The sequence below is a fragment of the Epinephelus fuscoguttatus genome, linkage group LG20 (assembly GCF_011397635.1).
Source record: "Epinephelus fuscoguttatus linkage group LG20, E.fuscoguttatus.final_Chr_v1".
Taxonomy (NCBI): domain Eukaryota; kingdom Metazoa; phylum Chordata; class Actinopteri; order Perciformes; family Serranidae; genus Epinephelus; species Epinephelus fuscoguttatus.
Window position 1 is genome coordinate 33,578,006 of NC_064771.1, and position 17,034 is coordinate 33,595,039.

General features: G+C 40.7%; 1 protein-coding gene across 4 annotated transcripts in view; it reads right to left on the reverse strand.

The window, feature by feature from the left end:
* skap1 (src kinase associated phosphoprotein 1) overlaps window positions 1-17,034 on the reverse strand; it is a 37,596-nt gene that overhangs the window by 14,854 nt on the left and 5,708 nt on the right. For all 4 annotated transcript variants that reach the window (XM_049564402.1, XM_049564403.1, XM_049564401.1 and 1 more), the window contains 4 exons: window positions 2,801-2,881; window positions 2,462-2,545; window positions 2,250-2,374; window positions 676-739 (listed from right to left, as the gene is read on the reverse strand). In XM_049564402.1, coding sequence (XP_049420359.1) covers window positions 676-739; window positions 2,250-2,374; window positions 2,462-2,545; window positions 2,801-2,881 — 354 coding nt within the window. The remainder of the gene's footprint in view (window positions 1-675; window positions 740-2,249; window positions 2,375-2,461; window positions 2,546-2,800; window positions 2,882-17,034) is intronic.

Genomic DNA, 17,034 nt, shown 5'->3' on the forward strand with positions numbered 1-17,034 from the left:
ACTAGGCACGACCGCTCGCTCAGATGGAGGAGCCGTCTCATTGCAGGCGACTGGCCACTGCAACACAGGGTATCAGGTCCTCTGCCGTACACCAGCGGCCAAGCAGAAATCAATGTCACTGGAGGATAACCAGAGCGTCTACCAATCAATTTCCTGTAAGTTGGAATTCGGTAGGAGGGTTAGGGGAGGAGTGGTTGTGGTGGGGGTTGGAAGAGAACTAGAGCTACATGATGGTGCACATGACATGGTGGGTGACATGTGGAATGAGGAGATTCAGGACTGGGCTGTGCAGTTAGTGATGGATCGGGTGGTTTTCTTCTGAGTCAGAGATGATAAAGGGCTCCCTTTCATTTCTGACCTTTCTGCCCCTCGAAAACACAAGCAAACTTTAGTGGAAAATCGAGAAAAAAGAAGGTTGGAAGGTTTATACTGACTTTAACTGTATTTTCCAATTAACCTATGTGGCTTTTAAAAAGTCAACTCAAGTCAATTTTATTTATGCAACCCAATATCAATTTGTCTCAGAAGGTTTTAGACATCCTCTATCCTTAAACATTTCATTCAAATAAGGACATACACAAAAAATGACTCAAAACTTTAAGAGAAGCAACAAAGCAGAGAGTGCTCCTCTGCAAATAGATACCAGAAAAGAATTACAAAGAGATGCTGGCTTACCTCTAAGTACAAAATTGATTTGGTCCACCCAGTCTCTGGCCTCCTGAGGACTGCTGGCAGTGAACTAATGGGAAACAGTGGCAATAATCCTGAAATTATTATCACATCTAAGGATGCATTTACACAGAAATAAAACTCCTGACTTTTAATCTTCACTTCAATACACCAGCTCTCTTCCTTGCTGCCTATTACAGAAGAAAGAGAGCAGAAGGACATGTCCATTTTTGAAATGATCAGATCTAAAATATTCAATTAAGACATATAAATTCTGAGAGAATGGGAGAACTGTGTTACTATCACACAGTATGATAGCTCATGTGCCATAAAGATAAAATGTGTTCCAAATGGATTTAGATTAAAGCCCGACTGACAATGGATTTTTGAAGCCTATGCATTCGAGTATCATGATATGTTGTGTGGCAATATTGTTTCAATACGCAGATGCCAAGTATTGATTATTCTAATTATATAAATTAATAACATTGCTAATACAAATTAAACTTTTGACAGCCGACTGGAATATTAAAATCAATTGCTTTTTCAATCCACTACATATATTTTACTGCAATTAAATTGATTGAAGGAGACTAAAAACTTTCCTATGTTGCTAGACAAAACAGATGTTGACTAAGTTTCTTTTGGGGAATTAATTTGCAATTGACAAAAGGTAATAAATTGCAATATATCTCAGCATGTAGGCGAATTACAAAACTTTGAAATCGCCATATTTTACCGTGCCTTGTATTAGTATAGTGACAGTATCGTATCATGGGGCCTCTGGTGATTCCCACTCCTATTAGATAATCAATTTTAATTTTTTTTTAAACATAATCCCATATAGAACTTCAGCTGACTGTGATTTCAATTATCATTTAATCTGATTATTTTCTCATTTAGTTAATAATTTGGTCCACAAAATGTCCTAAAGCCCAATTTAACATCCTCAAATTTCTTATTTTGTTCAAAAGAAAAAGTCCAGATTCAAAAAATATTTAGTTTACTATCATAAAAACAGCAAATATTCACATTAGAAACCCCTAACTCTGTGAAATTTTGGCACCTTTGCTTAAAAAATGAAATTAATCGACAACTGTCAAAATATTTTCTGGTTAATTTTTGTGTTTATCTACTAATCAATTAACTGACTAATCATTTCATATTGAATCACATGATCTATTTTTGATTAGGAGCCATACAATTTATTCTTTAATGACTTGTGACCAAGATACCTACTGAGCGGGATATTTTAAAGTAATAGGAAAAACCTGTTAGTGCCCTCTAGTGGACCAACTATGTAATGGTTTCAAAAACACTTAAATGGCACTATGTATCACAATTTCATGTCACTTACTGGACAATATACACACAGATACCAAAAATATGTATCTGTTTGGGGTGTACCTCAGATTGAGATAGCTCTCCTATAAGAAAAAGGGGTATTTTTTTATGCGAGAACACTCCCACAGCCTCAAAGTTTTCCGGAATATTATCTATCAAACTATATTCCTTTACTCGAATCTCCTGACACATGCTTTTATTCATAATCTTAACAGGCTTGTTGTGGAAATACAGACCTGGAAAGCTCTTCGTCCGGGGCAAACAAGCTCAAAACAGCACATCTTTTTGGAGTCTTTTCTCAGGTTGGTCACCAGCTGCACACCGTAGTCATTGATATAAAAGGAGCCCTTCTGCTGCTTATCTGCAGGGAGGAGCACATGTGATAGGATGTTATCTGATTCAATTTACGAACCTGTGCTGTTTCTGTGTGTTGCTATTTGAAACAAACCTTTTTCACTCCCAAAGTAGTAGAATATGAAATTGTTCAGAACACACCATCTCTTTTGCCACTCTGAGCCGAAGAAGCTGTGATCTAGAGACATAAGCCCAAGAAAATTATCATCATAAAATGATCATCATCAATCATGTGAACATTTGTTCATATATATTTTAAATGAATTTTTATGCTTTATTTCATTCTGCTCAGTTCCTGATTTTCCTGAAGTCATTAAATTGTCCTCATGTAGTCAACACCACCCATCCAGTACTCCAAGTCACTAAAACAGAAGTCGACACTACTTGATAAAACTACTTGACCCAGGGCTGTTATCTAAGGGGGGGGATTTACCTCTTCGTTTCTTCTCCAAGTAGCCTTGCTTCAAAATGTTGCTGAGGTCCTGAGCTGCCACAGGAGCGATGTCACCGAAGTCTGTGAACAGAAGCAGTTTATAAGTTCAACAGACAAAGAAGCCCAAAGTGACTTTTTTAAATGTCTTGTTTTGTCCAGCCAATCATCCAAAACCCAAATATATTCCATTTATAATGATATAAAAAAGAAATAAGCAGCAAATCCTCACATTTGAGAAACAAAAAGCGCATACATTTTGACAGTTTTCTTGATAAACTTTCTGTCAAACAAATCAGTTAAGTGAATGATAGTTTCAGCACTAATCCCTAATAAGCTGCACTTAAAATGTTCTTCATTGCACCGGACACACAAACACACACCATGAATATAAAGTCTCCAACCCTGTGGATCAAATACATCCCAGCGAGGCTTTAGGAAGCTGGGATCGATACATTTACAGTGCTGCTGAGCACTGCAGTCCATTCATCTGCTCACATTGCACTTTTAATGGGTGCAACCTTCCTGTGGAAATCCAAACAACTCGCTTCAATTTGCAAAGTCAAATTTTATACATGATAGGACAATGGCATGACTTAAGAGGCTTTAGTTAATTAGTGCAGCTGTTAGCGAAGTACTTCACAAAGTATTCAGCCTACTGTGCTGTTTGTGCTGAAGAGAAGTAGATTTAAAGAGGAACTCCACACTTATTTTTCATTGTACACATAATCACCTGATTTATATGATGTTAATATGGGTGATTTCCCAAACAATGCACATATTGTGTTTAAAAGCAGCTTTTTTTGCTCCAAATTAGCTTGTTTGTGTCTGCTTGGATTTGAGTACTTGGCTAGGGTTGCATGACTGGATGAATATCTTGATGACTGGCTGAGTACATAGCAGGCAGGGGTTTTTGGGGCAATTTTCGGGGTGATTTTTGTTATTTAATTTTGCTAATTTTATGGTCTGCCTCCAAAGAACAAGTGAGACCCGCGGCTCAGCAGGCACCTAGCACAGCCCTAACACCAAGTGTGGAGATAGGTCTGGCTATGTGAGACTACTCAGCACCAGACTCTCGTTCAGCGAGCTAGTCCAGAAGCACAAAGAGAGCGGGAAAAAACAGTGTGTGGATCTGGTGTATTTTCACATCTTATTCTGTGAATTAAGGGTTGATTTTGACCAAACCAGAGTTGGTGATGGTGGGAACAGTGGTAGGCTAATAAGACGGTTTTGGTGAGTTTCATTTTGTTTCTGTCATGTTTTAATAAAGTGTGTTTTATGAAGAGTTTAGGCAATTAAGCTAGTCTTAGTCTGGCGAAAGAGAGAAAATTGAAGCTGTATGGTTATATTTTTCAGTTTGGTTAGAAAAATGGGTGTGGAATATTTCCTGTCTTGACATTTTGTGCGTTTATTTTGTTTACTTAACAAAAAAAAAAACAATCTTGTGGAACATAGCAAACCCAATGCTCCCACACATCTCCCAGCTGAAACTACTGTGCTACATTTAGAACTTACAGAGATATTTAGGTGTGATGCACAGCAACGTTATCCACGATCAACAGCAAGGCTATAGAGCTGCAGAGCGTCTTGTAGTCGAGCTGCTAGCTGAGCTACAATACAGGTACCCGCACAGTGACTCTATCAAAGGGTCTTAAATGTGCTTCTAGTGACGGTCAAAGCTCCACACCAAGTCTGAGACAGTGTACAGTCAGTCTTTCGCGGCCCCCCCCACAACCCTCTGTGTCACACCACATAGCCACGAGGCCACACTTCCTGCAGTTGCTAATCTCTTACACCTCAGTTGCATTTTCTAAATACGCTAGGAGGTAGAGTTCTAGCAAAATGTGGGGGTGTAGTGACTCTTTCAGCTCAATTTGTTTCTCATTTTATGGATGACATGGTGGTGCAGTGGTTAGCACTGTCTTACAGCAAGATGGTTCCGGGTTTGAACCTGCCGACTGGCTGGGGCCCCTCTGTGTGGAGTTTGCATGTTCTCCACGTGTCAGCATGGATTTTTTTTCAGGTGCTCCAGCTTCCTCCTACAGTCCAAAGACATGCAGGTTAATTGGTGACTCTAAATTGAATGTGAGTGTGAATGGTTGTCTGTCTCAATGTGTCAGTCCTGTGATAGTCTGGTGACCTGTCCAAGGTGCACCTCGCCTCTTGACCAGTGTCAGCTGGGATAGGCTCCAGCCCCCCACAACCCTTAACAGGGTAAGTGGTTACAGATAATGAATGAATGAATTTTTACCTTTATGGTACAGTTGAAATCTAACCAGAAATGTTGCCCAGTAATTATGGTATTTGTCTTGAACCACTCAAAGGTGCCTTAAAAACAGTAGTTTTAACCAGATGTTCCATGTTTAAGTTAGTTTTGAAGTTCTGGTTATTTGACCTATTTGCTAGCCTTTAGCCATTAGAGAGGAACTTGTTAAGTTGACCCCAGGTCAGCCTCAAGGGCCAGCTTCCGCTTTGTGTTTCAACAGGGGTACCTGGCTTTTCCATGTGTCAAAAACAAAGCTCAGCTCCCCCTGAATTCATTAGTCAACAGGCATTAGCCTTGCAGGGGAAAAAAGCAAAGGGAGAGCAGCGACCAGCTTTTTAGTCTGAAACACAGGAACAATTTAAAGACCATTTACACTAGTCAGTGTGACACCCCATTCAGACCACTGATGACAAGGGGAATGCCTGGAGTCCATCCCCCTCAGAAAGGACCTGTTTAACTGCTGGGAAAAACCAAACATGTCATCCCACATCTGGGTCCTCCAGTTTAAACAAAGAGCATCCCCCAACATTAGACAAACAGGAACCTCTCTGTCATTCATAAAAATCAGCAACATGAAAAAGCAGCTGAATGCACACTTGATGTTCTCTTAAGGTTTTTGTTTTGAGTCTATTCTCAGTAAGTTTTGTCTGGAAAAACTTGGCTAATTTTGCCTGGCTAACATTGCAGAGATTTAAGTGGCAACAATCCTGTGATCCCATAACCTTACACCGCTTTAGCTCCGACTACGTAATGCTCCCTGATGCTCTCTCTCTCTAAAAGTTGTTGTTTTCAGTCTATTCTTGTTGGGTTTTGTCTGAATAACTCTGATCTAGAGAGCAAAATAAAGCTGATATTGGCTTCTTTTTGCTCGGCTAACCAGAGATTTAAGTTCACAACAATCCAGCCAGTGATCCCATAACCCCGCACCGCTTCAGCTCGTGGGCCTGACAGATGAGCGGGTCATTCCAGAGCAGAGCCCCAGACACCTCACGGCACTAACACGCTCACATATCATCAGCCTGCCTTTGTGGATGGACTGACCGGTGACACTATAAATACAGAGGTGCTAAGGACTGTTTTGTCAAAGAGAACCTGATTCAGTACATCATAACAAACAGCGGTCATTATGCTCCTGCACCTCATCTATCCGCCGGCAGTCCGTCCATTTTTTTCCTGGGCCTGCTTCCCTGTTGCGGCCCACTTCTAATCCCCTCATCTGTCTGCTTCCCTCGCTCTTCATTTATCTCAAAGGTCGAGCCCAGCTAATAGATGAGGAGGTACAAAATCAACACGGGATCACTCTGATCTGCTTGAGTCAATAAACATTACACATTCATGCGTGTTTAACACTTTACCGCCGGCTGACCTGACCTCACTTGACTGTCCCAATTTGTATGCATCTCAGATGTGGGTACAACTTTGGGGAAAACACACACACAATAGTTCTGGATTCTTCCACAGGGTAGCAGCACAACCTAAAAGCATCATGCTGCTTAATGCTGCTTACTCAAGTCCCTGAACCCACCCTAAACAAAAGCACAGTCTGATTGGTCCTGAGTTAACAATGCCTCCTTTAATGAAAATTACACACTAACACCTCTTTGGGACCCATGCAATTTTAAGTGGATATTCAGAGGTAATGTTATTTGAAAATGTGTAATTAAGGGCGTTAAAAAACCCCAACAACCATCATGGTGTTTGAGTTTTGAGTTTGACTACAGGCATGGAGAGACACATTAATGCATCTAATTAAGGCCTCATCAAAATCACAGACAGACGGCACTCTTTCATAAAAATCATAAATTGAGTTATCAATTATTCAGGGCAATGCCTTGACTTCATTTTCATCCCTTTTGCGTTTTAATTAGCACCATCCACAGCTTTGGTATTGACATTAATTTGATGGCAATTTATTGATATTTCAGCATAACCTATTTAGCTGAGTGCAATTACCAACAAAGAGAAGCAGATAGATGTGATGTTAGAGTGGCATCACATGCTTTGTAAATCAAGGTGAGGAGTTGCTACAGGCTGCGCTAACTGAATCTAACTGCTGTCGGTGGTCATCAGCGAGAAAAGATGCGAGTCACCCCATTTCCAAATGGGAGGAAATAATCAATAGAAATTGACCAGAGATATGTCTTTAATTGATCCCGACAAAGGGACATTTCTGGCTGACCTGGGTGCTGATAAGCGCTCCGTTCTGTTGCCTCCCTGAACTTGTGTTAAACTCGGGGGGGAGATACACAACAATGCATCTGAGCTGCCAGCGGTTTGCCACAGCCGCAATCTCTCATTTGGTTATTCACACTCTCTCAGCATGGTGTTATGAGCTCAGCAGTTGATCCCGCAAGAAAAGGCTGATTTATGTTAGCATGACCAGAGGGAGTTAATGTATTCTCTCATTAAAATCCACTTTACTTAGGCTGAAAGTCAATCAAAGGCTGGATAGAGAGTGAATCAAAATGAAGGGAAATGGTTGGGTGGGAGGACTAATATGTTACATTAGATCTAACGGTGGTCATAATGCAACAAAGATGTTATGAAAACACAAAAATGCAGTGAAGATGTTGATGGTGCCACAGAAGATGGAAAGGCTGAGGGAGAGCTTTAGTATCTTTTCTGTGAGACAGTAGAAAGGCAGAGAGGAGCGACAGCAGAGGCAGGGTTCAGTCTCAGCAGGGGAAGTTGTACTTCCAGAGGGTCTGAACCACTATTGTATCCCCGGCCATAGAAACATTTAAGCCAGCCAGTTACACAGAGAAAGACTGAGATGAAGGGAAAAAAAGCCCTTCATCACAATAAAACATTTGGCTTCTAACAGAGGCTTTTTCTGTCTTTCTTCTTTTGCTAATCTGTGCCAGTTTTTGATGTTACCTTAAATAATGTAAATATATACTGTATATAATGTAATATACAGTGTACGTGGTGTTAAAGATGTCTTGCTGTATTAATGTTTGATGCACAAGCAGTGTGTCGTGAATGGTTGGTAAGATACGAAAATAAAAATCCAACTTTTAATATCTTTATGTTGCTCTGTCCATCAATATCTCTCAAGTGTATCTGAAGTCTGCTTCCCTGTGATGTCTAATATTGGCAGTTGTATGTGCGCTATTCATCTTTTTGAGTGTGTGTGTCATGCATTCTTCATATTTGCTTAAAGGTCTACATTTCTGCAGTCCTTTGTGCTTGTAAGGTTATACTGTATTTGTAGTAGGCTGTCATGTTTAGTCTGAACTGTTGTTGTGAAGAACGCTGTGTGTGTGTGTGTGTGTGTGTGTGTGTGTGTGTGTGTATGTCTTTTATTGGGTTTCTTTTCACAATCGGAAACGGTTTCACTGCCAAGTAGGTTTGCACATACAAAGAATTTGTCATGGTGTTTTGGTGCACAACCGAAAATATGAAGAGCTCTACAGTTGGTGCGGGAATGTGCAAAATATTAAACATGAATTCATGGTGTATTTTACGAAAAGTGCTTGATGTTTGTTTTTGTCTTTTGCGGGGCTGCAACTGGAATTCAACATGTTGAATTTTTTGTCTTTATTTATTTTTGGGTCTGTAAAATGTCATAAAATAGTGAGCTCCTGGAACTGACACTGATATATTTAAACTGCTTGTTTTGTCCAACCACTGGCCCGAAACCCCAAGACATTAAATTTTTATTAAAATTTTATTATAATAATCAAGAAAACCTGCAAATTCTAACATTTAAGAAGCTGAAACCAGTGTATTTTTTGTATATCTGCATTAAAACATGAGTTTCAATGATTATCAGAACTGCTGGTGATTTATTTTTCTCTTCCATCTAATCAACACATTGATTAATAATTTCAGCTCAAGTCTACTTTTTGTTTGTTTCTTTTATTTCGTAACATCGACCTGCCCAAGAACTGAGGATGGAAATTATCCTTTTGGTTAAATCTTGCAAATGAGTATCACATCTATGTTATTTACTGTATGCTGTCCCCAACAGACATATAAATATATTACTAAATAAATAAATAAATAAATAATCTTATTTCTTAATCCAGAGAAAACAAAACATACCGCCAGCAAGAATCCGGAAACTACGCTACGCGGAAATACATCAGTAACCAATGGCCACTCTATGGCATTAATATATCTACTGTATTTACGAGCGTGAAGAAGAGGTGACCCCCCTCACAGCACAGGTAGGAATCAAAATCAGCGAGTAATCATATGTTTTCTTTCTCTTGTGCTTAGTCCTTGAGCGCGGGGGCTCTCACACAGAGGTATTGCATTGAATGCAGCATCAGGGGGCAGGACCTGACCCCCGTGTGAACTCTGCTGATGAGGTGAAACAGAAGGCAGAGAGAGGCTCCCCGGCCCTGAGGGGGCTGCGGGGAGGAATGCTGCTGACTCTACAGACGAAGTGAGAGAGACCGCAATCCTCTTCGATACCGTCCTTGATTAGGAAAAAGGATTCACTCAGTGCACCTTCACCCACCCTGCGCTCAATCTGCGCGCAGGCCAAAGCTAAATTGATACATTTTTCCTCATTAAAGTAGGAGGCCTTTGCTGTGCGTCCCTCCAGCGAGGCGGCCGTCAGGAGGGAGGAGAGAGACTGAGAGGCACTGAGGTTAAGGGCAGAATGTCTTCCCTGCCCTCCTCTCCTCCCCGTGATTTGATTAGGACTTCAGTCATCGATACATAAACCGTGTTTAGAACCTCCTAATGCATGTGTTTGAACCAAAGAAAACATGCAGTGCATTATATCTGGCTGCATGATGCCTGTATCGTCGTCTAATAATGTTTAATGGGACCGGGAATTTATGCAGGAGTGATTAAGGATTTTTTTTTTTCTTGGATCAAGGCTGTCAATCAGGTTAAACAACAGATCTCTGAGTTGAGATAAAAGCTTTATGACTGCGCGAAGAATAAAAACTTTAATATACACACAAATGATCAGGTAAATATTTTATATCACATATTTGGATTATGAACATTCAGCTGTATTGCAACTTTAATGCAGAGATATCTGCCGTGTCTCTGTTTTATTGTCTGACTTCGTCTGTTACACTTGATGCAATTTGGGAGGAAAAAATAAATACAATTCTGTGCCTCTACCCAGGATTAGATGTCAAGTCATTCTAGGCTCAGTTTGGCTCTATTCCTACGTTCAAACATCACAGGCCGGCCACTGTAAAGACACTAAGGGGCTAAATTTACTATGTGACATCGGCTTCCCCCTGGGCAGCCATAAGCAGCGTATACAGCGACCCTGAATTTCCCTTTTCTAGATTTACTACCACTATTCAAATGCTTAACTGCAGATACAATGATCCTCTAATCGCTGGGGATGGTTTTCAGCTGCTTCACTGACAGAGACCGAAAAAAAGAAAAGAAACAGTAGTAAGAATATAAATACCAACAATGGAGGAGTTGGGGCCCACAGGAGAGCCTGCATATCTGTGATAAAAACGGGATATAACACAATCAACGACAGAGCCTGGAGGGAAAAACACTCAGAGAAAATCGACACACTCGCTCTCTGAATGTACAGTTATTGCAACTTTAAAATGCTTCTGTTATTTCCACTAAAATGCTTTAAATATAATTTTAGCAATAATGGTAAGTAAATATGTTCGTGAGGACCGTGTTATTGCACTGTGCTTTCTGAGCAATATCTCATGCCTATTACCTTTTTATATAATTGGTCTTATTTTATAGGCACGGCTGTTACATATTATGCCAATAAACAATTATATGACGCTATCATTCTTTGACTCCTTTCATAAATCACCGGCAAGTCCAACGGGCAACAGGTGTCACAGAAAAATAGTCTGTCGATGAAAATAATAAGGCCAAACTCTCGTCGTAATCAGAGTCTTGTTTAAATCTCAAGAAGTTGGTAAATTAATATTTATTTTAATTATTTTCAGTGGACCAAATTATGTTTTTTGTAGATGTTTTAACTTATTGGGATACAAATCAAATCAACTGTTCCCATTAATCAATAAAAGTTGATGATTTGGGCAAGTTTTTCCCAATTAATTTTTTTTTACTTTGTTCTAAAATTCACTGTTAGAAGTTGCAAAAAAGTACTAATAATTATTAATTATATTTTAAGCGGGTCTCCATTCAGTCTTTCAAAAAGAAATATGAGTAATGGCTGATTAATTACTATGTACGGCCTTTTTCGGGACAAATCCGAATCTGCTGCAATTCTGTTTCTGCATGTTTTCCTATTTCACAACAGGATATGTGAATGATTTTTAAATAGCTCTAATAAAATAAATCATTTATGTATTGTGGCTGAAATAACTTATTTAAAATTAAATATAATACATTTTTTTATATAACCAGTTAACATTTACAGGCGAGTAAAACAGTAACTCTGGGGAGGGAAAAGTACATATATTTTTCCAATATGTATCATTTCTTATTATTTACCAACTTTTTTTGATTCTCTTCTTTTTTTAATTTTTCAAAACATAAATAAGTAAATGAGAAAAAAATAAATAAAACCAAATTGTTATTGCTGTGCGTCATTCAGAGGAAACGGTAAATCAACCTCTATGACAGTTACTGCGACAGAAGTCGTTTAAAACGGATTCTGTGACAAAATACAAATAAACACATAAAAAAACGCAGCGCTATAAAGCAGCAGCGACAATCATGATTTAATTTATGTTTTTCTCAATATTTTCAACTTTTTTTATTATGTTTGCATACATTTTTTTGTACGGTTTTACCACATGTAACTAAAATCACAATCACTGAATATATCAAATTAATCCAAATAGCCTGAATTACTAAATTTAAAAATAAATAATTTAGCCATGTTTATTTAATCCTGGCATTTTATATAAAATGTTGTCACTTTAATTGTAATCTGTGCTGTTAGAAATTTACATTTTGAAGTTTATTGACTGATTGCATAATTGTTTTTTTTTTAAAATACAGCTAATTATAGTTTTCATTCTGCCAAACAGTATGAACAGAACGATAAAATGTTTTTGCTATCAGCTGACTTCTTATTCCATTTCTTTGAGTTAAGCTAACTTACAGCACAGACCAACACAAATCAATAGTAGAAATTTCCATTGTCGAATAAAGACAACAGCACACAAGCCCACGGCAGCCCTGTTCCACTTGGCACACACGCACAGTGCTGACTTCTTCATGCCGAGCAGAGCCCCGGTGTAAAGAGGGATGCATCCTCAACATCCTCAAATAACTCCACAAGGGCATGTTAATGACCTTAAAGTGCTACATTACAGCAACAATTAAACAGAGGGATCCCAGAGGCATTGGGAGCCGTCGTGTCACTGTCTGTGTACAGGCCAACACATCTCTCCCGTCTCCATTTATTTCCCTAAGAAATCAGCGGGGCCACCTGGGCTTGGCATTGAAACTTCATTCATCTCCAGAAATGGATTCCAGTGGAGGGCAAAATCAAATTCTCATTTGCAAGGCAAGGGGAGAAAGAGAGGGAGTGAATGCAGGAGGTACCTGGGAACGCTAACCTCTGGGTGAACCCGCCGCATCTGATAGTTTTGCTATTTGTCTGTGACATTGACAGCTCTGGGGGAGATTAGGAGCCACCCTGCCCCAGCTTCCCACTTTGCATTCTGCCTATGTGCCTCTTTACAGATGGACTGCTGCACATTTACCTTCGCTTGTTTTCCCTGGGTTTCAACACGGCGCTACACCAGAGGCAACGGAGGGATGTAATTATATGCAATGCAACAATAAAACAAAGCAAATGAGGGGAAAGCTGCATCAGAGGGCTTACAAACCGCGAGGACGCAAAAACTACACGGTGTGGCTTTTGGTGGGGGTGAAGCCGGAGATGAGAGTGATGGATGCCCTTCGGTTAAATACGTCCAAATCCCCCCTTCAAGCCGCTCTCTTCTTGCCAGGCAGTGTGAGTGAGTGTGTGAGAGAGAGTGTACAAGATTAATAGCGTAAACAGCGAGGGAGAGAGGGAGAGAAAGGCAGCAGGGAAAGAGAGAGAAAGAAAAGACTATCAGCATCTGCAGCAGCACAGTAGCCCTAGGGGAATAGTGTGAACTTTTGAACCCTGGTGGCAAGCAGTCGCAGCGATGCACAGAGCCTGCTCCTGCCTCGTAATGTGTGTGTGTGTGTGTGTGTGTCTTTCTAGAAAAGCACACAGGCTGCAACTGAGAGAGGAAAGGAAAGGAGAGTGAAGGAGAATGAGGAAGACTGGAGGTCATTAACATATTCCTCGCTTCCTTGCAAACGAGCTGCCGCTATCCAAATGTCACGAAATCCATACACCGATGAATGCTGTGAAAAATTAATCTCCAGGCAGATATTCTGACGGATAGATACAGTAGATGGCTATCAGAGAAACTCCAAAGAAACTTTGTGACTGATGGGCGGTCTGTGACAGGAAGGCCAATCATTCTCTGGACAGAGTGCAGACAGGTCACAGGTTGGTCAAGCAGGAGGCCAAAGGTTAAGAGTTCAGTACGTGGGCAGACAGCATGACCACAGGCCAACAAACCTGCAAGGAGGTCATCTATGCAGACCCAAAATACTGTCCAGGTGCTGCATACAAACGAGAAAAACTGGGATAATTGCTACTAAGTTTATTCAGCAATGTGTCAACATTTCTGGGTTTTTTTTAATGTCGTCTCTTCCTCTGTGCAGCACCCAGAAACTTGCTCTTTTCTCCATGACTTAATTTGACTTCAAACACTGACAAGGGGCCAGTTTGGCACTTTAAACATTGCTGATTAACCCTCTAATGGTGCATCAATCTGTCAGCTGGCATCGTTTTTTCCTATTTCACCAGCCAAGAGACCCGGGCATGCACCCCCAGAAGCACTTCACTTTATATAGCTTTCTCAAGCTTCAGCCAAAATGACAAAATTTAGATTTAATATTCTATTTACCAGCACAGTGTAATAATGTTGTTACTGTGCATTGGCTCCTCATATTCAAATGAGAAACAGGCAACAGCGAGACATAAATTCAAATTGGTTATCCTACTGCATTCTGTTGCAAGTAATTGGTTTAGGAAATTGGGTCGGCACAGTAATCACTGACAGGAGTTACATTCCTGCGTTCTTTAAATAGGCCTGTACAACAGAACACATCCACCTTTAGTGCATGTATTATTAACTGATTAAGGACAAGAAATTAATCAGCAACTATTCTGATCTCTGATTCATCGTTAAACTCTAGTTCCAGCTTCGCAAGTGTATGAATTTGCAGCTTTTCTTTGATGAATGTAACAGGAAACTGAAAATCTGTAGATGCAAAACACTTTCAAGACCGTATGATTAATAGACTGCTCATGAAAATAATCAAAATAATTGTTAGATGCAGCCCTACCTGCCTTTATGTCAAATTAAGCAATCTCCAAGACACTTTACAGATGCCAGATTCAATGATGTAAATAACACAAACTGATAAAGTGACCTGATACGAGTGTAGCAGAAAATAACATGCACATGCAATCTTAGTTTTGTCACATAGACTATAAGGTGCACCATAATAGAATCATTACGATCACAAAGAAGAAGACGGATACGTATCAAAAGCGTCATCTTTTCTGCACGCCCTCCTGAAACAAAGCTCTTCCTGCAGTGCTCTGTCATCGCTGCAGCTTTCTAGCAAACATCCCCGAGCGCCCAGCGGTGCTCCCCCAATCAAAGAAAAACAAACAGGCCATTTCAACTTCATAAACTTGACCTGCAAACAGCATGACGGGGCTAAAAGCCCCACATCTCCGGCTGTCTCCTGGGGTGTATGTGTGCATATGTATGTGTGTGTAAAGTGATTATACACGCCAGAGGGAGAAATCTGTGCATGTATTTGTTTGTGTATTTAAAATGTATTGGAATGGCAGAGAGTGTGTGTGATGGTAAAAAAAAAATGTGTGTGAGCCCCAAATAGCGCAGAGAGAGAGGTGGAGGGTGGTAAAGGGGGCAGACGAGGCTGGGGTGAGGATGCAGGCGCGGTCAGGTCATCGGTGCGGTCGGCGGGTGAAACTCAGTTCACATTACCATGCAGACACCCGGGCTAACAATGGAGGCTCCATCTGTTCCTGTCAGCCATTACAAATCTGGTGTCACCCAGTCCGCTGAAGACAACAGGCCACCGCATCTAATCAAACGGCACAGGCTCCTCCTGCGTGTAAAAGCAGCCATCGACTTCACACTCACTCACTCTCTGGTTAGGGAACAGAGAGCAGCGAAGGCAGCCAGTCGATTACCACGGATAATACATTCTCCGAGTCACAAAGTCTCTATTGTGTACAGTAGCCTCAAATAAAATGATACGATTAAACTCAAGAGAAGAAAAAAACCCCTCAATTTTCTACCTTCTCCTTAAAGCCAAGTGCTTTTCTCTAAATCACAAAATTACCATTCATTTTTGCAACAAAAGGTATTCTGCTGATTTCTGCGTTAAAGGGAATAAAAGGAAATTCAAATTGTCACCACGGATGATTGTTCCCCCAAAAATGCCACTGATTTCATTAAGTGGTCATGCCATTATTTCCCACAAACACTCCCTCTTCCATTGAAGCAGACCGCCCAGCAGAAAAGTGCGAGCCATCTCTTTCAACTGGCTGTGAACAGAGAATGAACTATGAACTCCACATGCCCTTTAAGTGAGGACACAGGCCATTCACTACGCTAACATGGTCGCAGCAATAAAAAGACACAGCGGCTGTGAGGTGTAAATTTGTCTTATGGAATCAAATGTTATGATTATTGATCCAACAATAAAATGTGTGTTTTTTTTAGAGGCATAGCTGTTTAGTTGGGAGGGACATTCGATATTCAAAGCAAAAATGCAAATGAACAGAAAAAGAAGATTCTGGTAGTGCTGCATAATTGGCTATTTCTCACATTTAACACCAACAATGGCGTGACACAACGTTCCAGCTTTAACAACTATCGCATCCACAGTAACAGACGGCATAGTTTGTGGTTGGGCGTGTTATCGTTATAGCCTTAAGGGAAATTTTTTAAGCATTTTATTGTTTGATTTTGTTTGTTTCCCCAAGGAAATCTCGCCTTGTTTATTCTGAAATGAACAATTCAAAAAAATGAATTATCATTGTCTTGTGGTCTATCTTCCCACCATCTGCCGTGATTTGTTTACTCTATTTTTCCAAACTTGAAGAGAAAGGCGGCAGTTACTCTTCTGTGGGCAGAGGACGGAAGAGTTCATTAAGACATTTCCAAATAAGGGGAACGTTTTTGACTATATCCAGCTGGCACTGGTATCACAAAATGACTGCAAACGGAGACAACATGCTCCTTTTTCTTCTTGGGAAATTCCACAAGATTCCCTCTTTACTTCAAGAAAGGGGCTGAAAAAGAAAGCAGAGGGTATAGATGGGCACCTGAGGCAGCCAAGTCAATAATGCCCACCTGCGGCATGTCATGTCAAGGACTATTAGCTGGCGCATAGAGTCAGAAATACAAAAAGTCTGAACAGGAGGGAGGGCAAGTCCGAGAAGGGAAGATAGAGAGAAAGATTGATACAGGGAGAGAGGGATGGAACACACATGGCCCCTCAGGTACAGTGTTGTATTTCAAACCCGGTTGTGAAAGAATAGAGGGGCTCGGGGTCAATCAATCACTGCATTAGCCTGCAGCTACAAAGCCTCCTCTCTGTGTGGGCCTCCATGCCTCCCACAGTCCACACATACAGCTCAAGGGGACAGATCAGGAGCTGAGGATCTACCACTGGAGGGAGCTCTAGGTCCCCAATCAGGCCTTTGTGAACTCACCAGCCCCCTTTTTCCTCAGCATCAGGACAGCGTACCTGCACAATATCCAGGAGGAGGAGTCACTGATGTCACCGGAGCCAGGCAGAGAGGTAGGAGGCCAGTGAGGGGTAGGGGGGGATTTCACAGATGTGGTCTGTTTTTCAAATTAAAAAGGCGAGCAACAATATACAGCAGAAGGGTTCGACTGTGCTTCCTGTGGCGAGGTGTAGGTGTGCCAGTGAGGAGGGCGAG